The 25,952-nt window shown below is 41.4% G+C and overlaps 1 protein-coding gene across 2 annotated transcripts in view; it reads right to left on the bottom strand.

The window, feature by feature from the left end:
- Nucleotides 1–25,952, bottom strand: part of KIF13B (kinesin family member 13B) — a 203,025-nt gene that overhangs the window by 55,763 nt on the left and 121,310 nt on the right. For both annotated transcript variants that reach the window (XM_070480651.1, XM_070480650.1), the window contains exons 19-32: nucleotides 24,827–24,973; nucleotides 23,545–23,694; nucleotides 23,140–23,268; nucleotides 19,128–19,298; nucleotides 17,422–17,579; nucleotides 16,331–16,463; nucleotides 11,891–12,037; nucleotides 11,277–11,306; nucleotides 9,707–9,806; nucleotides 9,044–9,170; nucleotides 8,159–8,214; nucleotides 6,010–6,134; nucleotides 4,353–4,529; nucleotides 1,432–1,524 (exon numbers count right to left, since the gene is read on the bottom strand). In XM_070480651.1, the coding sequence (XP_070336752.1) occupies nucleotides 1,432–1,524; nucleotides 4,353–4,529; nucleotides 6,010–6,134; nucleotides 8,159–8,214; nucleotides 9,044–9,170; nucleotides 9,707–9,806; nucleotides 11,277–11,306; nucleotides 11,891–12,037; nucleotides 16,331–16,463; nucleotides 17,422–17,579; nucleotides 19,128–19,298; nucleotides 23,140–23,268; nucleotides 23,545–23,694; nucleotides 24,827–24,973 (1,743 nt within the window). The remainder of the gene's footprint in view (nucleotides 1–1,431; nucleotides 1,525–4,352; nucleotides 4,530–6,009; nucleotides 6,135–8,158; nucleotides 8,215–9,043; nucleotides 9,171–9,706; nucleotides 9,807–11,276; nucleotides 11,307–11,890; nucleotides 12,038–16,330; nucleotides 16,464–17,421; nucleotides 17,580–19,127; nucleotides 19,299–23,139; nucleotides 23,269–23,544; nucleotides 23,695–24,826; nucleotides 24,974–25,952) is intronic.

Here is a 25,952-nt window from a genome sequence, read left to right on the forward strand (position 1 = left end):
GTTAAGATCTAAAACAACTGGAAAAAGAGAGAAAGCATTGAGATACAGAGAATAAACAGTAAACCTCTGGCTACAAGCATACACAGAGCAACCTATTACAGACCCAAGATTCTGCAGCTAGTCTAACTCGAAAAGGAGTTCAATTTTTAAAGTTTCGGCAGGTTCAAAATTAAATAGTCAAACAGTTAATATCTGCCTTGTAAGCCTGATACTTTGAAGAGCCAGGGAAGAATTTAGCCATTATTTGACATTATTTGAGAGCAAAAGTGTTTTGCAATAAAAGAACTCTAAAACGAAGCCCAAATACTGTGTAATCTTCTCAGTCTTCCAAAACCTGATCTGTCTTCCAATATGTACTGTCCATCTATTGTTCAAATACTCAACAGAATCGATCGACAGACACTGAGGCCCTGAATGAAGAGTATGAAGGCATGGTGGACAGTGTGTTTAGGTGGGAGTCCTCGCCCCAGGGTCCCATTCCCATTTTCCACCCCCAACAGCAGCACAGCCTAGACCTCCTCATTCTCTGCCAAATTCTCTGTAGTCAACATGGCGGAAGGAACCACTCTCCTTCACTTTGTCACAGAGTCCTTTCCTTAGACCCCTCGCCTCTCCTAGCCTGGTAAGGAAGGCCTGGTTCCTAGCTGTGCCAATAACCGGCTGAACAAATCTGTCTAAATCAGGGAATAAGTATTCGGAAGCATATAAACTACATTCTCTAGCAAGTGCCTGTCACGGGTATTTTCAGCTCCATTTGTTTGATTTCTATGCAATTAGCTCAAAAAGAAAAACAGTAATAAATACTATTTATTAGTATTTAATAGTAATTAATAATTAATTTAAAAATAAAAAAATTTTTAATGCTACCCCATTAGTATTTAATAGTAATACTATTGCTAACTATAATAGCAATTACAATTTACTCTTTAGCATGTATACAATTTGTATATCTTGTCTCATTTAATCCTTAAAAAACAACTCTGTATAGGAGGTATTACTAACCCAGTTTGATAAACGAAAAAACTTAGGCTCAAAGTAACTTACCCAAGTTCACTTTACTAAGAGGTGACAGAAACAAGATTTCTGTCTGATTCCAATATGATACCCTGGAACTCTGTATTATGCTGTGCTGTCTCCCTTTAAGGGTTATATCCTCTTCTGTGGGTAAAATGGTGCTGATTTGCTTTTCAAAAGACTCCTCTTTAACAAAAGACTAAAACCAGAACCTTTAAGTCCACAGAAGTATTACATATGCACACACATTTTAGTATGAATCAAGTTACCATTACAAAATTCCTCTACAAGCCTATAGCATTTTTGTATACACACATTTTCATTTGATAGGTATTTCTTAGGTACGTGACTTTTCAGGGAGTTAGCTCTTTTTACATGTTTATTCTTAGTAAATTCAAATTTCATATGATCCTTCACCTCTGGAATATTGGAGACAATTTCAAAAGTCACTCCACAGCCTGGAATAGAACTTCGATGTGACATCTTTTTGAGAAGACTCTGAGCAAAACCCTAGAGAAAAACAAAATAGAAGATATGGCTTCCCATCTCAAAAACTTGAGTTTTCATTAACAAAGAGGCAGCATAAAAGACACCTTATTCACTCTAGCCAAAAAGGAAACAAACATTATCTGCAATTTAAGTCAAAACCCAAATCACTGCATGTAGGTTTCACACCGTGTTCCCAGTGCCCCAAACAAACCCATTTATATGAAGCTTGCCATGTGCCAGACCCATACATGAAAGTGCAGATCCTAAACTCTGGAACCACGGCAGGCATCTGGTTCAACTCTGCTTTAAAAGAGCTACAGAAATAAGACTGTTGACTTCTACACAATAAAATGACCTTCCAACTAAAATGTAAAGAAAGGCTGGTGACTCTTTAATCTTTTTTTCCCCAGCACAATGGACATCTTGCACTATGAATATTGACAAGTTCAGGCATTAAATTCTTGACCAAAGCAGGGTCGTTACGGAGAATGATTTAAGAGTGCATGGTCACTGTTTATGCTGACTGCGCTCTCTGCACGCTTAAGAATTGAACTGTTGAATTAATGCATAGATGACTCATTTGAAGATGCTGCTAAGACTGAACATCCTGTAGAGGTTGAAGAGAGCAGGGATGAGGGCAGAATACAATTGGTGAATAAAGATAAGAAGGAGAAAGGATATTAAACCAACACTGAACCTTTTTCCCCATGCAAAAGCAAAGTAGGATATAGGTTTTTAACATAACACAAAAAACCCAAACATAACAGGGAAAAGGCTGTTTGGTCTCAGAGGTATGTATTTTCACAAACTTAATGACAATTTAGTGATCTTTAGTTAATTTTTAAAAAATTGTTAGTGTCTAAGAATGCAAGAGCCTCTTAGAATGCATATATTTCATCCCTTCACACTTGACTCCAGCCTTCCAAGGCTGAACCATCACCAATTACACTGGTCAAAGTACAGTTACAGTTTGTTTTCTTTTAATGGGTGGCGGGAGGAGGTGAGGGGGCCGCCATTATCTTACTTTTCTGTTTTCTATTTGTATGAAATTATTTTTTTTAATGTTTTTTAAATGTGGTAAAAGTTACATAAAATGTGCCATTTTAACCATATTTAACTGCACAGTTCAGTGCCACTGTGCCATATTTACATTGTTGCACAACTCTTACCATCATCCATCTCCCGAATTTTTCATCTTCCTAAGCTGAGACTCTGTCCCCATTAAACACTAAGTCCTCATCCCCACTCCCCACCCCATCCCCCGGCATCTACCAATTGTACAGAATTACTGAAGCTAACTTGCATATATTAGGGTCAAGAGGAAGTCTTGCTCTCGCTACAGAAAAGCAAATGTTAGTTAATGAACCACCTGAATTTCAGTTTGATATCAAATCATTTTAACCAGGGGGGAGTGCAGCAACTTCTCACATCTACAAATTTTAAAACTTAATTAGAAAAACAAAAACAAAAAAAACAGAAGAAACTTGGTGAGTTCACAACACTCCTTTCTATTAAAATTTCTGGGGGGGACTGGTGGTTGAACCAGGTCAGTCTCAGCACCTGGCAGCCAGAACCCCTAGTTCTGAAATGGCAAATAACTCTTCAAAATGCTCCCCAAAAGCAACATGTCTTTTTCCAATTCCTCAAAGACTTCTCAGAAAAGAGTGAATGGGAGACATACCACGTACATCGGCAGCTACCCCATGACCTATATGTACTGATGCTGGAGTGCCAAGCCGAAGAGCTGAATTTTAACAGCATTACGGCCCGTCTTCATTCAAAGATTGATATCAGTGTGACATTTAGAACTAAAGATTAATTTTTAGGGGTAGAGATTACATCTAGGACTCTGTCAACCATGACTGTACTCTTCTAAATGAGAAGATTTACTTTCATCTGTCTGGTTTTAGCCAGTATATTGAGAAGAATCCCTAGACTCAACCTCTCAAATCCTATCTTTGCAAAACCAATAAGGGAAGTGGTTTCTATTCTTATCTAGAAGTTTTCTACTGAACCGGTTCATATGGCACCAGGTCCTTCATAATCTCTCTGCAACTGTGTGTACAGGCATGGTCACGGCCTCTACAGAACACTCTGACCATCAGACTATGCTTCTCGTGGTCCCCAAGCCTGCCACGCCCTTTCCTCCCTCACCATCTCTGCATGTGTATTTCCCCCTCTCTGGGGAGCAGCCAACCAGTCCTTCTCTGCCTGCCAACCGCTCCCGTCCGCAGCGGAGCGGCTCCAAGTCCCCTCCTCTCCGAAGCCCTCCCCGACTACTCCAGCACCTCTGCCCTGGCGAGCACCTGCACCGCCATGCCACCACCACAGAAGACAGGCCCGTTTACACACTCACGGGTCAGTGGACACGGGCTCTTTAAGGGTGCAGGCTATTTCTCATTCATCTTTCCACCCCAAAGCTCTGCAGAGGACTCTCTCCAAATACATGAACCAGCAGAAAAGAAAGGAAAGCGTGGAAAACCAAGGGTGAGGAGCACAGACAACAGCTCGTCGGCAGTGAGCTTCTCATTTCGTCAGACCCAGATGGAAGGTCAAAGACAAAACAGTGAACTTCGCCTTGACAGGGCTCTATGGCACCCACACGAAGGGCTGAGCTGTGACTGTGGGGTCATAGATTCAGGGTAACAATGCAGTGCCATCTAGGAGGCAGTCAGGCTGACGGGCTCCGGGACTGAAGCAAACACGGGCACGGGACAGCCACAGTCGCCTGGCGGAGAAAAGCTCAGAGCACCACAGAGCCCGGGGGTCAGAGGCCAGAGCGATCCTTCCACTGCCCCGCCCTTACGTCAGACCCAAAGTCGCTTCCTCAGTGAGCATCAGTGACCCACCTGCCGGCCGTGAACATTAACACAAATGCGCTTGCGCAATACCAACTGCATGTCGGCTGGATGGCTGAGCTGGACAGTCACCCGCACGATGAGAAACACCCGCTCGTCCATGGGGGTGCCTTTACTCAGCTGAGGGCAGCCATGCACGGCTGAGTCCCAGGAGGCTTCCGCTTTCACCTGCAGAGAAGATGGAAAGGACGGAGTCACCTCCTCCTCCTAAAACACAGAACCTCACAAGGAAACGTCTTGGCTCGGCCGAAGGGGAACAGACCAGTCACGAGGGCAGTGCTGCCTGCAGCATGACCTGGGAGACCACGGAACCTGGGGATGTGGCCTCAGGTACCTACCTGGGCGGGTACAGAGCAGGATGTTCCTGGTTGGCAGTGAAAATGTATTTACTTTGAAAAATACTCAAATGGAAAGCTGTAAATTTAGTACAATGAACTCCTGTGTTTCTCCCATACAGATTCATCAACTGTGAACATCTTCCCTTTTTTCCTCTTTCTCACACATACACATTCAGTATTGCTGTTGTTTTGGGGTGTTTTTTTTTGCTAAATTACTTTGGAGTAAGTTACAGACATGTAACTCTTTATCCTTGAACACTTCAGCAAGTATCTTTTTTGTTTTTTTTAAGATTTTTTGATGTGGGCCAAGTTTAAAGACTTTATTGAATTTGTTACAACATTACATCTGTTCGATGTTTTGGATTTTTGGCCCCGAGGCATGTGGGATCTTAGGTCCATGACCAGGGATCAAACCTCCACCCTTTGCATTGGAAGGCAAGATCTGAACCACTGGACCATCAGGGAAGTCCCAGCAAGGATCTTTTAAGAGCAAGGACCTCCTCTGACTTAACCACAGAGCAATGATCATATTCAGGAAATGTAACACCTGAACACTATTGTACAATACAGGGTCCATCCTCAGATGTTTCAACACTTCTGATGTGGGATCTCAAACTACATTCAGCTGTCCTGTCCTTTCAGTTCACTTTCATCTAGGATGGTTCCCAGCCTTTCTTTGCCATTCTGACACTGGCTTCTTAAAGAAGGATGCAGGCCCACTGTTTTACAGAATGTTTTTACTGTTTTTACAGAATATACCCCAGTTTAAGCTTTGCATCTTTGAATAACACGAAGTGTTGGTATGTCCTTCTGAGTATTGCACTGGCTTTCCTTCCTTAAAATCTTTCATCATTTTTCCAATATATTCAAAATTAGAAATTAAGCCCCCAGTGTATATCCATCACTCAGACTGAAACATTTTCATCTGGCTTCATCTATTCCTTTTCCCCCTTATTCAGAAGTCTTTACTAAAACATTTCAAAGTCAGTGCCAAATATCATGCTGTTTTACCTTCATGTACATTAGGAGCATTTCCCCAAAGAGTGGACCACTGCTGATCTGAACTGCTAATACTAACAGAGATCCTTTACCAGGAAGAGCCATACAACAGTGAATGGGCATAATCTGATTGGTCCTTTCCTTCTGGAACTGATTCCGTTCTTTGCAGAAATCACAATTAAGATTTTCATTTATATTTCTTGAGAAATGGAGGCACTGAAATGATAACTTTGCTGACTGTTCCCAAAGGCCTGTGGAAAGGTTGAAGGAACTACTTTTCACCCAGTCTTCCCGAGTTACACTTCATTTACCTCTCCGTCATGCTGTTTCACGATCTGCAGCTCAAAGAACTCGTCCTCCTCTTCCCCAGCGAGGGTAGCATCCCATCCACTGGCTTCGGGGTCATCGAGATTATCCTGAGAGCTGAAATCATCAGCTAAAAGCAGAGAAGTTCCATTAAATACAGAGATCACTTTAAAGGATAACCCCTACCAGCTACATTTCAATGTGCTTAGTAGCAGAATCCTCCTGCCTCAAATTTCATTTGCTTTTGGCTCTGAAATCTTACATGACACAGAGGATGACCATTAAACAGTTCACACATCTCAGAGATGGGAGACGCCGCAAGAAATCATCTCAATCCAATCACCTGCTTCCGTGCCTTATTTTGCATGGAAGGCGATCGAAGCCAAGAAACCCAAGAGGTTACTCAAGGTCAACCCATAAATGTTAAGGATAGGATTATAGCCCCAATTCCCTGGTCTTTCAGTGCACTGAAGACATGACAATGAGAGTGATTTCTAATTATCTGACAGGTAAATTTAACAAAACAAATCTATTGGCTACATGAGCTAGAAACGGAATGGTTGCCCTGTGGTCCTCTGATTACTCATGTCCAAGCCTGGCCCTCCCAATTCCCCATCCATCTAAGCTTGGGGATGAGCATCGAAAGTCTCTTTTCCAGGACGTGGGCTTCGTGGACAAAGAATAGACATAAGGCTCAGCAGGGTGCTGCTCCTGTCTTGGAATATCCATACTGCCAGGTCATCTTTAAGCTTATTCTTTTCCACTTTCCAGCCCTCCTGCACACACATACACACCCCTCACCCATCTAGGAACCTAATATAAGGACAGGACAGAGTTGCCTTCATTCTCCAAGGCTCGAGAGAACAATGCAGGGTAGAGTGCCGTGGCAAGACCTTAAAACCCCGATGGGCAGACAGACAGCGGAAGTGGCTTCCTCTCTGACTCTTTGTGAATATACAAGTCGCCCACACATCCAAGTAAGCCAAATGGTGCCTGTGGCTCAGCTGCTAAGCCACCAGGCCCTGTGACCCCATGGACTGCAGCCCGCCAACTTCACCTGTCCATGGGGTTTTCAAGGGAAGAACACTGGAGTGGGTTGACATTTCCTCCTCTAGGAGATCGTCCCGACCCAGGGATCGAACCTGGGTTTCCATACTGGCAGGTGGGTTCTTTACTGCTGAGTCGCCAGGTAAGTCCAAGCCAAATAGTACAGATGCCAAAACACACTCTCAGGGCGAAAGAGAACTAGGAGCGCATCCACGCTTGTCTGTTTAGGACAGTTCATTTTAATACACGATTCTGCAGATGTCTTGGGCATTTAAATGCTGACTTTTAAATTATTTTTACCTCTTTAATCTACCTTTTCATTTTCAGTTTCTCTCCTCAGACAGAATATATGTAAAATATAGCCATATCCAAAATATTTCACGAGGGTGAAAAAAATGAGGGTAATTTTTAAAAGGTGCGGGGTAGGGGAGAGCGATGCATGGATGGATGGCACAAGAACTCACAGAAAAAGTGACAAATCCATCAGGTAATGCTAAGACGACGCCAGACAAAAGAAAACACGCTACACGAGCATCACTAGTTATTAGTCATTTCCGGAGGGAAGTCTCTTCCTGAGAATTAAGTGCAGGAAAACATTACTACCATCCTAAATTGAAGAGAGAATACAGCACACAGGGCAATATGGGCTGGAGAATGAAATGTGAGAACACATCACAATGAAACATACCTATCACTGTTATAAAAACATTACGCTTACAGGAAATTCATTCTCTGTTGAGGTATTAGAGTCTTTTTGCACACATAAAGTGGACCTGAACCTCAGGCCTGCAGAACTGCCTATCTGCATACCTGGTCAGAATCTAAATGTTACTTGGGCTTCCCAAGAGGCTCAGTGGTAAAGAATCTGCCTGCCAATGCAGGAGACATGGATTCAATCCCTGGGTTGGCAAGATTCCCTGCAGAAGGAAATGGCAAACCACTCCACTATTCTGGCCTGGGAAATCCCATGGACAGAGGAGCCTGGTGGGCTGCAGTCCATGGGGTCGCTAAAGAGTTGGACATTAACTTAGTGACTAAACAACAACAGCTGTTACTCTGACACTAAGTTTTCAGAGCAAAGCCTGCAGAAGGGTCTTCCTCACTTACCATTTAAGTCAAGGAATATGACAGGAATGTGTGTTTCCATCCCAGGAACTGGGGTCCTAAAACATAATGAACAACAGAATCTCAAACAAAGCAGCCTTTCTCAGTGGCATGTATTGGCTTGGCCAAAAAGTTTGTTTGGGTTTTCGTAAGGTGTTATAACAAACCCAAAGTAACTTTTTGGCCAACCCAATGCTTTGTATCTCAGCTTTCATATATTAAGAGCTATTAGAGGTCAATCAGTAATAACGCTGGGTACTGGGTTTGCTATAATTTCACATCAGATATGCCACCAAGCCCTGACGATCACCACTGCTGCTTTTCTCCGGTGCTCTCATGTAGATTATCATACACTCTGATACCAGAGCCCAGGAGACACATGTACCTGCTTAAAACTGAAGGTGAAGCTCCCTTGTTTCAACGTACCTTCTTACAAAGTTATATATCTAAGAGCCCCATGTGGCTTAATTCGATATTTTTAATTTCTATAAAGTGGCACAGAACATCTGCTGACAGTTAAGTTTAGGCCAGCACCAAAATCAAAAACTCCTGGAGACGCAATTTTATTAGGAGTGAATCGTCTTTTAAGGGAATGACCCAAGTAATTAACATATTAACTAAATGCTAAGTGCGATGGCACTAAATATTGATTTAGATTCTCAGAAATCTTAATTACTTGGGCCAATAACAATATTACTTAATAAAACACAGTTTTAGGGCACAGTTATTTCAACTCATGAAAATAATTTAACACTTTCTCTAATTCAGACAATTTTTTTCCATATAGTATGACTCATCCATTCATCAAAGCACAGGCAACATCCACAGCGGAGGTGGGCAGGCCTGGGAGCACAGAGAACTTTGGAAGACAGATGGCTGCACCCATACCATTCTGCTGGGGCCCCTGGAATCCCGCTGCCGGCCGAGGGGACCATGACTGCGTTCCTCTCCTCCGTCAGAGTCAGCCTCATCTCTAGGAGCTGAGCTTCACGGTCGGCATCATCCTCTGTTTTATCTAGAACATTAGAACCAAGATCAAACACAGGTAGTCCACTTCCTCCTCCTGCATATGCTCTGTATATGCTAGGTACTGGCTGATGAGGGTTCACCAGCAACTTATGACTTCCCCAATTCCTGATGAAAAGTTCATGATAAAATACAGACTATCGGCTAGCAGGGCTGGCGTGTGCTCACTGAGAGGCCACCTTCAGTTCATCAAAGGCCACAAAGGAACAGAAGAGAAATGATCTTGAGAGTCAGAAGGTTCGAGGGCTTCTGGACCAGAAACCAAGAAAGGCTTGCCTCTTGTGTTCTGTGTGTGGGACAGTGCTTACTGCACATGCTCTGATCCCTCGTCACTGAGGGGGAAGGCAGACCTATGCAAAGACGTCATTGGAACTGAAAGGATGTGACAGAAATCAGCACCATTCCTGTGCCCTCGAGGTTCCCATGATGGATGAGTTCGTCTACCTTTCCTTTCTGTGATGGCCAACAAGGGATTAACCACACTCTGATATGGGGAAAGGGAAACGTTCCGGTTGCTTTTCGTACCAGGTTTACTGACAAGCTTTTGCAGTTGTTGATCTAAATACTCCTGACGTTTTGTTAATGCATTTAGCCATTTTCTACGGAGTCTCTCTAAATCCCGATCCTGCAAGTAAACAGAGGAACTTAGAGTAAATATGTCGTCAAGACAGTACATGTGAAACTCTATCTTAGCTTACTCTAATAGGCTTCAAACATGTAAAGTACCACACCCTAACATTTTTGTCATCACTATTAGTTGACTTCAGCCATACTTAAGAACAGAAACTTTCAGAAATTAAAGCATTAGTGTCCTATGGTAAGACCATTCCTGAAAGGGCCTTCTCTGGTATCCAGAACCAGTTTCATTCCCGTTGGCTCAAAGGACAGAACAGAACTTCAAGCCGCTGTACAGCAGAGCTACAAGGTCTCTCTGCTGATAAAAGTCACAAGTACTGGGACTTCCCAGTGGTCTGGTGGTTCAGATTCCACCTTCCAAAGGAGGGAGTGCACGTTCGAGCCCTGGTTGGGGAACTAAGATCCCACAAAAACCACGAATCTACTTGACAATCCTCACATTTATTTCCTTTAGAACCATCAAAACAACTTTTCAAATTTCTTAACTACAGTCTTCAACATGTTCCACCAGTCTCTGTATATCACGTAAACGCTTCTCTCCTTGTTTCTGTGGGATTCTGGAGGGGAGTGTGTTATCAACAGACTAAAAACTACCAGTCAACACCTGACTACGCGCCCTTCTTACCTCATTTCCTTCTGTAATAAAGTTACGAGACGGGTAGATCAGGGGAATGCTGAGCAGACTCGGCGTATCTGGGTTTCACTAAGGCACTTAACCAAATAACTCCTGACATTCTTGTGGACAAGATGGAGAAATATGCAATGGATCTACTTGGGAGAAATTACGGACGAATGAAATATCACATCCAAAGGACAGTGATTCATGGAGTAACATCAGCTTAAAAGAAGTCTGTTCGGCCGTGCCACAGGACTCTATTTAACCCTCTCTGATGCTAGGCTTTTATCAGTGACTTATAGGAAGGCAGACATGTTTATCCAATTAGAATGAGGCCAAATCATGAGGGTGACGACACTGGATGACATATTCAGGATCCAAAGAGCTCTGACAGTTCTAGATGATGACTAACCAGACTGGCAAAATAAAACTTATCAGACATAAACAAAATATTGCAGGAGAGTAGGGAATGAAGCGGAGGAGAAAACGAAAGAAAATCTGTATGACTCCAAGAAATGGGAAAAGGGGACCTGGCTTAAAGTATGGAAGACACCTAAGGGTGTGGCTTGACTGGAGCCCAGTCTGAGACCACTCTTTCGGGCAAACAGAAAAAGGATCTGAAGAAATGGGTCTGTAAGGACCTGGATGGGAAGCCCCAGGTTTGGAAAATGAGAAACAGTCACAAATGGTGGTTCTCGACTCTGTTTCAAAACTTGAGAAAAAGCAATACTTGAATCAAAACTAATTGTGTAATTATTAAGCAACAGGATGGCAAGACTCGAGAACCTGTAATTGAGTACTTTAATCAAGCTAATTTGATGAGGTTAACCCGTGGTTCGTTACCTGGTAGCTGTCCATGTCCTCCTCTTCCTCCTAAAAGGAAAAATATATTATGCAGAGCCGAAACCAACATTTATCAAAGAACCAGGCTATACTAAACAACACAAATCTAGCTCCATAGTTTATATTTTCTAATTTTATGAATATGCCTTTTCATCTCCCACCAGCAAGGGAGTTGGAGTGAAACCTCAAGCTTCTCACAGGAAAGTGAAGAACACTCATCTGACCTTTTCAGGAGCTAGTACAATACTTTTCCTGCTGGGTTTATAGTCCTACTCCCCAGGGGAAATCAAACACCTGCTGGCAAAGAGTCTTCATAAGCCAGTAGGGGGTTTCCGGGGACATGTGGGTGATGGGGGGGAGGGGGTTAATGACTAGCAGGCATGAGGAGTTCCTGGAGGTGGAGATGTTTTAACCCTCAGCTTGCCATGGACCAGGGACAACCAACAGTCTGGGGCAGTGATTCTATGCAAATGCAATACAGGTTTTAAAAAAGAGGACGAAAAGAAAAAGAGATATCAAAGGAAACAAAATACTGAAAAGAACTGTTCATGAAAGGCAGTTTTCTGACAGGTTCCAGAAGACTCTGGCCTGGCTGGCTCTGTCCCGAGACTCACATGGACGGTCTCGTGGGTCTTCGGTGACCGTGGCGCCCTGACTTTCACACACCCGATGCCGACCGACAGGATACGCTCCTCCATCAGCGGCAGAGTCCCCGATTCCTGCACAGACTTCACTTCCACCTGGACTCGTCGGGACTGCCCCTGCACCACACACAATTTTAAGTTTCTTAAAATCGGTCTGAGCTCCAAAATTTGGGTTTAGAGAGACCCCTACAGGCGAATGTTGAGAAAAGCATTTAGCTTTCAAGGTACTGAATCTTACACATTTAGTAGTAAAATACAAATTAAAAAACTAATCAAGAACAAATCTATAGTTTATATATTTTTCGAACAAAAAAAAACATTAAAAGAAAACATTCTAACCAAGGAAATGCAAAATGCTAGATAATACAAAATGTTCAATTTACTAATAAGCAAAATAATATAAAATGTTAAATAATTAAAATAAGCATGAAATACCTTTACTTTCTCTAAACTAGTAATTATTGTTTAGAAAGGCAATTTATAATATTGCCCAAAGTTTATGAAAAAGGCAATTACATACACTGTGGGTGGGAATATAAATTGGTAAAGGGAATATAAATTGCTTTCCAGGTCTTTCGATATATTACTTTCTACACAAATGTGCCTAATCCACCCTCTATCTCTATTTCTGCCATTTAGATATGAAGAACCTTTCCAGCTTGGTATGATTCTTTCACCGTCCACGTCAAGACACACATCCTTGGTAAATTGGTAAAGCTTTCTGCAGGGCAGTTTGCCTTAAAAAATAAGTTTCATTTGACTCAGCTATTCAACTTTCTAGGAATCTGTTTTAATAATCATACATGCACATAAAGAATCTTACAGCACAATGAAGAATAACAAAAAATTAGGTGTAAATTAAATGTACAATACTCATAACACAAGCTCTAGTATATTAATGAAATATAAACTATCTATAATATATTAGTGAAATATATACTGTAAACATTAAAATATTGCTATAGAAAAACATAGATGATATATAAGTTAGAGTATGGTGGCAGATGTTAACTAGACTTCTTTTTTAAAAAGGCGAGGGTGGGATGTTTCAAGAGAACAGCATTGAAACATGTATATCATCTAGGGTGAAACAGATCACCAGCCCAGGCTGGGTACATGAGACAAGTGCTCGGGCCTGGTGCACTGGGAAGACCCAGAGGGATCGGGTGGAGAGGGAGGTGGGAGGGGGGACTGGGATGGGGAATACAAGTAAATCCATGGCTAATTCATTTCAATGTATAACAAAAACTACTGTAATGATGTAGAGTAATTAGCCTCCAACTAATAAAAGTAAATGGAAAAAATAAAAAATAAAAAAAAAGCTGATTACCAAACTCAGTAATATAAAGATCCACTTTAAGAAGTAAGTAATCAGCCTAATAAGAACAATTATATTATCCTGAATTCACTGTTCTAATGCCCAAGTAAAATAATTTTAAACCAAGTTGCAAAATAAACAACTGATCAGAAAGACAGTGTTCCTTCTTTAAGCACATTTTCACAATAAATACTACATGATTTTGAACATTTACAATGAAGTAGCATTTTAAAAGAAAGTTCCCAGTACCCCCAATCACTGACTTCAAAGCTGGCTTATAAATTTTAGGAATGTCAAATAGAATTTGAAAAACAGAATCAGAATATGTAATTTTGAGTCACTCTTCCCCTCTTCCATTGGATTTTAATTCCCAAGAGTTTTGCATCATCAGGAAAATCAACTTAGGCAGTGATTGATCCTATCAAGCTAGATTTAAAGAGATGGGTTGCAGATGTCTTTGATTTAATATTTTCCAAGGACTATGTACCAGATATTTTGTGAAGAAAGTAACTCAAAAAACATTTTAATTGTCTATAATAGTTTAGTCATTTCAATTGGCTACCTTTTGTTTTCACTTTGCTGAGACAGAAAGTGATCTGTTCTGAATGTGTACCCCAATGTGAAGGGTATCTACACTTTGGGGAAGGATACAGGAAAAGGAGAGGGAACAATGGGGGGAAAGATCCAGGAATGGCTTAATGTTCCATAGAAAAGCTTTGAACAGAATATGTAACCTATTGAATTTCTTGTAACTGCTGCTATTTCACCATTTTTTAACTACAAAACTAGCAAATGTGTATGGTTAATCTCCTAAGCTCTCCTCTGAACGTTCCTATTCAAGAGCAGTAGGTTCCAACTTTGAAATATTGGGTTGGCCAAAATGTTCGAGTTTTTCCATACCATGTTATAGAAAACCCTGAACGAACCTTTTGGGCCAACCCAAAATATTAAATTCTAATACGCCTACCATCCAAGGCCCTCCATGAATTAAGCAGCTGCCACAAGTCTCTATTGCTGTTGTTTAATCACCAACAACTGTCCAACTCTTTTGTGACTCCATGGACTATAGCCTGCCAGGCTTCTCTGTCCATGGGATTTCCCAGGCAAAGAGAATAGGTTGCCATTTCCTCCTCCAGGGGATCTTCCCAACCCAGGGATTGAACCCACGTCTCCTGCACTGGCAGGCAGAATCTTTACCACTGAGCCACCAGGGAAACCCACAAGCCTATATAACTCCTTCTGTTACTGCTTTCCAGGTCTTTCAATATATTACTTTCTACACAAATGTGCCTAATCCACCCTCTATTTCTGCCATTTATATATGAAGACCTTTCCAGCTTGGTATGATTCTTTCACCATCCAAGTCAAGACACACATCCTTCAAAAAGCCTTTTCTGATAAATTCAAAATACCTTTGATCACTTTCAATAAAGGCTGCCAGAAGTATGACAAACACTTAAATATTCAATTTATACCAAACCACAGAAAAGTATCTGATCTTGCCTTCCAGGAGATGAATCTCTATGGCATCCAAAGAAGATATATAGTTTCAACAGATGTTCAGGAAAAGATGTTCTTCATGCCTTTCTGAATCCTATTTTATGTATATATCTCACACTATAATTTAAACTAATTTCTTTTTGCTTTTAGTGCCTTGTCCATACGTGAATGAATGTGCTACAAGTCATTTAGTAGGGTCAGAAAACAAGTGTTTATCATTTTCCTCCTCCCAAGACATTCAGAAACTGAAATACTTAAGCAAACTTTCTTTTGCCTTTAACCTTATATTTTGCTTTGAATGATTTCAATATTTTCTTGAGCCATTCTAATATTTTACTATTGTCTTAAAGTATGGAAACTATCATAGGATATAATAACCTCCTTAACATTGACTTCATGTAAAGAATAGCAAAAAAAAGTGTTTGTAAGTCTTAAATGTAAATTCTATTAAGATGTTCTCTCTCATCTTTAATTTGCAGCACAGATACTATAGATTGCATCTGTCTGGAGTTAAGTGACAGTTTTCACACACGTCTTTGCTATACTGGTTTCTTGCTGGCAGGTATTCATATCTACCTAGCTGCCCTGATTTCACATGTCCATTGTTAGGGCTTTCCCGGTGTCTCAGTAAAGAATCTGCCTGCAATGTAAGAGACACGAGTTCGATCCCTGGGTGGGGAAGATCCCCTGGAGAAGGAAGTGGCAATGCACTCCAGTATTCTTGATTGGAGAATCCCATGGACAGAGGAGCCTGGCAGGCTACAGTCTATGGGATTGCCAAGAGTCAGACACGACTGAGCACACACACACACACCAGCAACTTAGGCCACCTGAGTCACAGGGACCCCTGATTACAGCCAAGTCAGACAGAAAGGTGGTGACCTGGGGCCCCAGCTGGCATCTGAAGTGAAGGCGGTCGGGTGCTTCAGTCTGAGCCCTTAAACCTGTGGTGTGATGCTCACTCTGGGTGGGTTAGGGTCCAAAAGGAACTGAATTACACGACACCCTATTGATGTCTATGAAGAAGCAGAGAGCTGGTGGGCTTTAGGCCTCCCTACTTCTCATCTCCCCCGTCTGTAGCAATGGGCTCCATATACAGAGTTTCTAATCCTCACACTAACCCTCCAAGGCTAGTGTTATCATCCCCTCCACATCACACCTGAGGCAAGATTCCAGAAGGTGATGAACTTGCTCACAGATACAGAGCGAGGCCATGGGACAGCTGGAACCGAACCCTGGCATATCAGACTCCACAGTGCTTGTTCTTTCTGCCGTATCACGGCCTCTCCACGTCTTTATAAATGCTCTAATGCTGCTTGATATGTTTGTTTTACTTCCAATAATTCAATTCTAAGTCACTTTAAAGCTTATCTTTTTCTTACTTCAACTTAACAGAAGTTGGTTTTAAATACTACAGATAGCATTTTTTTTTAAATGAAAGAAAATACACATGAGGTGAGAGACGACTTTAGCAGAAGAAATGATCTTGGCCAATCTAGGTTTCATCATCACGGATGTTTCCACTGGAAGGAATCCAATATTAACCTTTATGGCACCAGAGAATTCCATGCTAGCGTTCGCAGTCTCATTACCTGCCGGAGTTGGAAGATCCCGCCTGTCGGCACGTCCTTTGCAGGAACCACCTCTACGGGGCAGTGCTCACCACTCTCATTCTGCTCCAAGATTTGAACCCAAAACTCCACTTTCCTGGTGACTTCGCTCCACCTAGGACACAGTTGAGGTTCTTGGAAAATCATACATTTCTATTTCAATACAAGCAACTTAGGACCCTACACATGAGAATGAACAAGGAAAATGACCTCCAAACAGAATAACTCTGTTATTATTAGAGTCCTCTGTAGTTCAATGAGGATTACACAAGTACATCCTAGCAAATGTGATTGAAAGTAAAGTTCAACAAACAGTATCAGAACAAAAAGATGATGCCTTTATGTCATTCATAAAGGTGTGATAATTACAAACTATATCAGTGTGGTTATTCAAAAATTTAAGCATTGTTATCAGAAGTACAGAAGCAATTCGCAGTGGTGATCTTTTCACTGACAGGGGTAGCACTGTATGCTTTAGTGGCTTGACAAGTACCTCTGCTGAGGTCAGTAAGAGAGTCAAGAAAGAAAAAAATCTCTGGGTCTAATTTAGTATTTGCTAAACCTTTTAAAAAGAAGGAAGAATATCTGGTTCTCATCTATAATTAGAGGCAGTACAAATATATGCTCTTTCAGTCTTTTCCTTTGAACTCTTCTGTTTCAAATATTGGTCAACAAGTAAGCCTTCCTCCTTTCATGATTGATGCAAGGTGAAAAGAACTCTGAGCTAAAGATAAAAATAAGAAATTCTGAATTCCAGAGAATATCCTGATTCATCTTCTCCACAGTTGATTAACTAGAAGTTATTTCATAATAATAAGCAACATATTCTCCAAAAATTCATTTTACTCTTTATTCTTACTATCTATTTCTTAACTTTTTCCCATCACTCTTCAAAAGTTCACTCCTCTAAGGAATTTTAACTGTGCTATTAATACTATGAACATAACATCATCTATCCTTGGAATATTGATAAACATTCAGGAAGTGGTAATCTTTATAAATGGCAATATTAATCTCTAGCAGTTTTTAAAAAATTACAAATGGTAGCAGATGGACGGATATCTCAAATTCACCTGTCCCGAAGACTGCGTGTTTTGGCTTGGATAATCCCCAAATCCCACAGGGCTGGGTTTTTCCGAGGATCATTCATCTTATGGCCGTAGACTTCGATTGCCAATGCCCCTTCTGAAAGATGCTCAATAAAGTCTTCAGTGACGCTAACAGAAAATTCCTAAAAGGAAATAAGCAAAGAAGAAACACCTTCCAGTGACCTGATTATACACCTCACATCATATCCTCACTTCATCATGGAGAAGAGAAATAGAAGAGAATGTTTTACTTGTAGCACAAAACTGTCATCCAATGCCCATAAAGAATGCTCAGATGGCCCAAGGTCCTTAATTTTCACTACAACTTTTTTTTTTTTTAATCTTTTTTTTTTTTTTTTAAGAAGAAAACTTTTCTTGAAAAATCTACTGTGAAAGACCAGCACTGTATTCTACTTTGAAAGCAATATTCTGAAAGCATAAATAATTATATGAAGAATGACAACACTGATCTACAATGTCTTAATATAAAAGTTATTATATCTAGTAAGGCAGCAGTGTAGTGTGTAGGACAATTTTTCCTAGTTTTTAGGAAGTTAATGATCTCTGATAGTAAGAAAGAGTGACTATCATTGTGCAAAAAAATCAACTAATTTTTAAAAATCTGTCCATCTTTGTAAGATACATATGAAACCGTCTCTAGTAATAATTAGGATTAAGTTTTTAAATAATTTATTTTTAAAAGTCATAGACTCTCCTCTTTCTCAATCTTTAAAACAGAAAGACTTTTGATGTGCTAAATAGATTAGAAAGACACATCTCTCGTTGGAAAATAAAGAGATAGCTCAAGTGAGATAAAGTAGAAAACGAGAATCTAGAATCTGACAGTCTCAGCTCTGCTAGTTACTAGCCGTGGGCAAAATGACCTGTGAACTGGCTTCCTCCATTTAAAAAAAAAACAACACTGTCCTCAAACAGAGCTATGGGAAACATCAGCAAACTGCAGAACAGAAGTTGGGGGCCCTGAAATGTTTGCTCTTGTCTCACTCTTCTACCTTCACTTTCTCTAAAACAATAGTTTCCTGAACCTTCCCAGATGGCACTTTCTCCAGTAACTCACACAAAACACGGATTTTTTTTTTTTGGAGAAGGGTACCATATACACATACACAGTCACACAGAAGTTAACTTCTGATGGTGGAGGAGTTACGTGCACTGACACTATAGTTGGGTCTTCCCCAGCTGTTGTGACTGTGTTCAGCCGCTGAGTCATGTCCAACTCTTTTGCAACCCCATGGACTGTGTTACTGAGATGTAACTGACACACAGCGTTGTGTGAGTTTAAGGTCTACATACCGTGCACTGATGACACTTTAGTCTTTGACTCCAAGGGCTTCCCTTGTGGCTCAGAAAGTAAAAAATTTGCCTGCAATGCAGGAAACCTGGGTTCAGTCCCCGGGTCGGGAAGATCCTCTGGAGAAGGATATGGCAACCCACTCCAGTATTCTGACCTGTAGAACTCTATGGACAGAGGAGCCTGATGGGCTATATAGTCCATGGGGTCACAAAGAGTCGGAGACAACTTAGCGACTAACATTTTCTCTTTCTCACCACTCTAACAAACTGATCCAAGACATACACAGGTACCAAATTACTCAATAAAATATGGGTTATTTTTATGTTGCTTTGACTTGAGTAATTAAACGCTGACCAGGTCTGGAAAACACACTCACATTGCAGTGATCAAAGACAACCATGCACTGAGGCTCCTTGCTGATGGGAGAAGATGAGGTGTCCACCTCAGGAGCAACGATGACTGGCTCCTGTTGATCCCAGAAATCGTATTTGCAGAACACGAAGTGGGACAGATGCTGTGGCAACCCAGTGGCTTGAAGTATTTTCACCTGAAGAAAAAGGAAGGCTGTCTTTAACCCAGGTAATTCCAACTCTGAGTCAGAGACACAGGTTCCAGTCCTGACTATGCCCCTAACAGCTGCTTTTTGTTGATCACATCCCAGTCCCTTTCAATCTGGGCCGTATTTCTGCATCTGTGAAATGCCATATTTAGCAAGAGGTAGACCTAAGATAGCAATGACCTAGACTATATACAAGTGGACATTTTGAAGCATTTACAGGCTGAAGAATAACATTTAAAATTCTAGTTTCTTATATCATCATCTTAAGAAGAAAGTTCTCAAACATCAACACCACTTAACCATACAAACCTGGCCAACTATGGATATAGCACAAGGACACAGGATTGTTAAGAATGATGAATGAAGAATGAAAACAGTGCGCACACCAATAAGCAATAAATATTCAGAAAAATATTTATCTGATATTTTAGTGTATAAAAAGGAATAAGGTTCGCAACTGGAATGTTATTTACTACTAAAGCATTTTTGGAAAATCTGAAGCATCAGGAACGTATGCTTTGAAGATCTGGAGAGTGAATGGAGAAGAAAGATCGCGCCTGCTAACCACTCTCTTGCACTAACAACTGCTGATGTGTTTTCCGTGCAGATTCAGAGAGGAGAGCTGGGTCAACGGAAACATGCCCTGGGCTGCAGGGCTGCAGGATTTTGTGATAACTACATAAAACTAGAATATGTTTAATCGGCCCCAAACAAAATTAGACCCAGGAAAAATACCTAGAATAGGTTTTAAAGCAGCCAACAGTCTAAATATTTCTTTCAGCAGGCAGCATCAGGTTGATTTTTAAGTGGGAGTTTTTGTGATAAGCTGTGACAAACTACAACTACAAAGGAAACTAAATCCTAAAATTAACTAAGCTAAACTGAATTCTGACTTTATAATCAATGAGGCCAACCTCCAAGAGACTGCGCGCTGAGCATTTATTCACACCCTTCACTTGGTCACTTCTTGCACACTGTATGATGCAATCTAAACCTCCAGTAAGTAAATTTAACAAAAACAGATTTGAATATGTGGCAGAAGTTTACATAGTTTCATAACCACAAATATAAGTCTTACTGTTTCAGGAAGTATTAATAATGACACAGAAAACCATGCAAAGCAAATGACTATTTTCTTCTCTGCCAGGTACGTGATGGGTAAGCAATGGATGGGGATTCTTGTTATTATTCAGTTTTTCCTATAATGGCAACAAGATTGTGAAACATCTAGAGGGCAATTTCCAGGCTCTAGAAGATGATCAACTAACAAATTCTATTTGTCCAAAACAAACAGAGTGATTGGTATTAACTTTTTGTTAAAATTTTATTAAAAGTTTCATTTAAAAACCGTCCCCTTCTCATTAAGTGCTTAAAATACATATTATATTCTTTAAGTTGAGGCAATGTGGTATTTGGGAAGACTGCAAGATTCTGGAGGACACAGATCTAAATATAAATCTCTGCTACTTCTTGACTTCTGTTTTTAAACAAATTGCTTAAATCCTTAGTTTTCTTAGGCTCAGTTTTTCTTCTATACAAAACAGGATAGCTGCCTAATGATAGATGTGTGAGAACTAACATACCAATGAAACACAATGACTGAAAACGCTACCAGGCATTGACTGGATGGACATTCAGTACACACTTCTTTGTGACTGAATTCCATCTGAAAGCTAATTCTCTTTCTTAGAAATCAATCTCAAGATGTAAATGAATGACAAAGCAAGATTTCATATGCTGAACTCTCATCCACAGGCAACTTCTCAGAATGAGACTGCCAGGAATAAAGAGTATTGGGAATAAACAAAACCAGGAATGATTGTTATCTAGAACACAGGTTCAAGGTCTTGCATGCAGAAACGTAAATCACCACCAGGTGGCAGAATACCACAGACTTCGACTTGCTATTCAACACGTAAGGCCCAGAAACGTTGGGAGATAATGAAGTTGTTTGAAGTTTCAAATATACTGATTTTATTTAATACAATTAAAATGATCAACATGTTTAATATGTACATACTTTTTTATCACAGAAAAATAAATGAAGTCTTCTTTTAAGGGTCAATAATACTCACACCTGTGATCTTTTAAGATATTTTGATGTGGACCATTTTTAAGTCTTCGCTGAATCTGTTACAGTATTGCTTCTGTTTTGCCTTTTGGTTTTCAGCCCCAAAACATGTTCTCTGGCCAGGGATCAAGCCCACACACCCTGCACTGGAAGGCGAAGTCTTTACCACTGACCACCAAGGAATGCCTTATCTGTGACACCTTAAGTGTCCCCAAACGGGTTTCTTCTGTTTCTGTCCACAAACATTTTACTGTCATAAAGTTTATTTGTCTTCCTTTTATGCAAAAAGCTATTACATGTCAGACTATGGTCTCTAAAAACCACCTCCTACTGGAAGGAATCCAGTTCCGTGGAGAAATGGCTGATTCCAGGTCTGGGATGAGAAATGTTCAGACCGCCTGAGACCAAGGTAGGAAGGCTGGCACGGCCTCTGGGGTTAGGGCTGCGTCAAAGGACCCAGGAGCCCACTGAAGAGGACCCCCCAGGCCAAAGATGGGGTTGTTTGAGCCTTGACGTAGGTAATAAATACAACAGATCACAGCATATCAAGTATATTTAAATCCAAGAGTTCATATAATGATAACAAGACCCAAACCAAAAAAACACCCTCACCTGTCAGTTTTGGATGTTAGAAGGAAAACCATTTATTTTTAAAAGTAGTCAATAAAGGGAGAGAATGGAGTATTCATCCTGCCTCTCTGATAAAAACTGTATCTGTGAATAGTAAGATACTTGACAGAAAGAGTCACTCAATAGCACAATTCCAGCTAATAAATGAAGGGATGATAGAATCACAGTGTTGCTCTTTTCTAACTACTAATGAAATATCTAGGTGATAACCATCAATGATAGCAAACACTCCCCAAAGAAAACCAGGCATGACGTGCCTTCTGATGGAAGCAGACACCTCATTCTCCCTATGAAGTGTCATCCTGACTCCTCTTCTGCCTGTCACCTTTACATCTAGATCCCAACTTATAGCAAGCCTACCCCAACCCAGTAAAGAATTAGCAAAACCCAGACTACGAGACCACACAATATGACAACCCAGCTTCTACACTAAGCAAAGCGTAAGATGGGAAAGAAGGTGCGTGCGCACAGGGGGGAGCAAGCACACAGGCCAGAGCCTGAAGAGCAAAACATAAAACAGACCAGAGACACATCAACCCACATGACCAACGAGAATGATTATCTCACAACGTTAAAGAAGTATTAATTTTTGAGTGTGGTATATCCTGGCTAGGCTGGGTTTCTTTTTTTAAGTTTTCTTCTTCTGGAGACACATATTAAACTATTCTTGATGAAATACAATGTCTGGGATGCTTCAAAATAATCCAGGGGAAGGGGACATGGAGAAGCAGCGTGTATACATGAATAAGACAAGACTGACCAGGAGCTGATGGCTGCCGAGGGAGGATGAGTGGGGGTCAATAACAGTCTCCTCACTACTTTTCTGTATGTTTGATCTCTTTCATAAACAAATCATACTACGTTTTAACTGTTATTTTTCTTTTTAAGTTTAAGTTACCCAGTGACAGAAGCCCACTCTCCGAGGAAGACAGTATTCTCCTATGCTACTTCACTAACGGTAACTTTCACACACTCATCTTTCACAGGGTGGCATGTCTGGTCCATCTCTATACAGTGGGCTATTACAGATGGAGTCAGCAAGGCTATGCTTCCATCTTTGATAACTGTATAACCTCACAGGAAACACTCTGAAATCATGTACTACTGCTGAATGAGACGAGGACTCACCATGCATACGAGCCTGTTCTCCTGGGTCTCCTTGTCCAAGGAAGCATCCATGGGCTCGTCCCCCCCGGCAATCCTCTCCCCGACGTCACCACTGAGGCGCATCACTTCCACGTGCAGCCGGCCGGCCACCTGCAGCAGGGAAAGCAAAAGAAGATCCTCGCTCTGCATTTCGGCCATCATCCGTCTGAGAGTCAAGTGAGGGCAGCCGACGGTGGAACAGGCTCTAACGGCGACTCTTCCTCAAGCACTCGGAGTAATCACCGACAAGCAGTATGAGAACACAGGCATTGAAAATACACAGAGAGCACTTGTTACTGATGGGAAACTGTTAATGACAGCTTACTGTCACCACCCCGTTTTCCTGAACTGCTCTCTGCAGGACATAAGGCACGAGGAGAAACTAACCTCTCCTTTCTGGTTGATGATCGGCACGGCATACTGTAACTTCACATCATAGAAGAGGGACTCCAGAAAGACGTTGGCCACCCCAATGAGACTGTGATTTTCCTGTTCGTCATAGAATGGATCTGCACGCCTGAAGTAAGACCGTATCACCTTTGAGGAGACGTGAAACATACAACTTCAGAAAATCACTTAAAACAGAAGAATTCAACCCATCACTTCTTGACACAGTCTAATAACTTAGATGAAGTATAGCCCTGCGTTACACATGCAGGCATACACACACACTTTCTCATTCCCACTTAGAATGATGGTCAGCACCCTTCATCCATGAGACAGCGATACCAATAACACCCCACTGCTTCATCATTTCTTTTCCCTTATGAGGAAGCCTTGCCGTGAAAAGAGAGAAAACACAGGCTGACTGAAAAGCTCAGCAGAGTGAAAAACCATGTCTCATGTCTCATTCATATCTATTCTACTTGTTCCCACCGAAACATCAGACACGATGCTGTCAATGAGAGGGGACCTCTTTACAGGATCGTGGTTTGCGTTTTGTTATTTGTTGGTAATATGGTTTCACCTCTAAGCTGAAACGGGAGAGGAGTACAAAAGAAAGAAAAAAATGCCACCTAACTTTAAGAAGTCATTTTTATTGACAAACACTTTTACAAAACAAGAGGCTAAGGAACAACTCTACGGGGCACTAGGACCAGCAGCAGTGAAAATATACGAATAATTCTTATTTCAAATAGGTATACGCTCATGGCTGACCTAAATGAGCAAACCTACAATTTGAGGGGAGTGTTCCAGAATTCAGATCTATAGCACCTACTTTAGGATCAAATTGTGTTCAAAAAATGTTCCTAATAGTATAAATATTAAGGCACCACAGATGTTCGATTAAAAATACAGATGTCGTAGGTTTATTATTTGCAAGGTTAAGTGTGCTGAAAAATGGGAAAAGATATAACAAGACAGTCTCTGTTCTGAATAAAACCATGGGACTCAAAAACGCATAATATGAACAGAAGCCAGAGAGAACACAGAGGATTCTACTAGAAATCCAGATGACACCAACGAGGAGAAAACAAAAGAGGATGCCAGAAAAATAGGTTGTTGAAATTCTTGACTGGCTAAACAATTTATAGGATTAAAATAAGTATTTTATTTATGAAACTGTATTTGGGAAAACTCAACAGGTCTTCCCTGAAATGGATAGGACTCATTCCGGCATGGCTCCTTCTGTGACGGTCAGCTCAGTGATTTTTGTCAAATGACCTACCGGGCTGTCTTCTTCGCATTCCTTCCACTCCTGATAAAGGTCTCTCATATCCAGCAACCTGTTGTCCAGTTTTTCCAGAGACCAGATCTGCTTCCCTTTTCCCTTCCTTCTCACCTGGATGGCAGGTTCACTAAGGAGAGAGCCTCGCTGTGAAGACAGTGAGAATGACTGTGAAACGCAGACACTGGCACAACGTGGGCATCAACCCGACATTCTACTGATACACCCACCCGTCAAACGTCACCAGCTGAAATGGAAACCGTATCGTTCTTTAATCTGTTCGGTGAGAAACTTTCCAGAAATCTTAAAAGCTGAATATAATCCTTTCTAACTGCAGTCAAAATTTAAGAATATAAATTAAATCCCAGAAAAGTAGATCACGTTTAACGGAAAGTCAAAAATGTCTTAACTGGGGGACTTCCCTGGTGGTCCAGTGGTTAGGACTCTGCGCTTCCTCTGAGGGGATGCGAGTTCGATCCCTGGTGGAGGAACCAAGGCCCCTCATTCCATGCGGTGTGGCCGAAAACAAAAGTGTCTTAACCGCACCATCATATGGCCAAAGAGAACCAGAGGGGAGGAAGAGGGTCCTAAGCAGTGAATGAGAAGGGCAAGTTTCCTGGAATGGATGGTTAAGAATCTTTTCCTTTCAAAAGTTTGAATGACAATTTTTTTGAATGGCTAGTATCTTACTGCAGTAACAAACACAAGTGATTAAAAGAGTCAGTTGTGAAAAGTATCCTGTTTGCTCATCTAGACGCAACAAATGATACCAACTTCCAAATACACACAGTTCAGATTTATTATCAAAAAGTTAAAGTCTTCCCTGGTAGCTCAGTGGTAAAGAATCTGCCTCCAATGCAGGAGATGCGGGTTCGATCTCTAATTTGGGAAGATCCCACGTGCCGTGGAGCAGCTGAGCCCAAGCACCACCACTGCTGAGCCGGAGCTCTGCGACAAGAGACGCCGCCGCGGTGAGACCCCTCACGCCGCAGTGAGACCCCCTCACGCTGCAGTGAGACCCCCTCAAGCTGCAGTGAGAGAGCAGTCTCAGCTCACTGCAACAAGAGACGCCGCCGCAGTGAGACCCCCTCACGCCGCGGTGAGGCCCCCTCACGCCGCACTGAGA

This window comes from Odocoileus virginianus, chromosome 18, assembly GCF_023699985.2.
Source record: "Odocoileus virginianus isolate 20LAN1187 ecotype Illinois chromosome 18, Ovbor_1.2, whole genome shotgun sequence".
Classification (NCBI taxonomy): domain Eukaryota; kingdom Metazoa; phylum Chordata; class Mammalia; order Artiodactyla; family Cervidae; genus Odocoileus; species Odocoileus virginianus.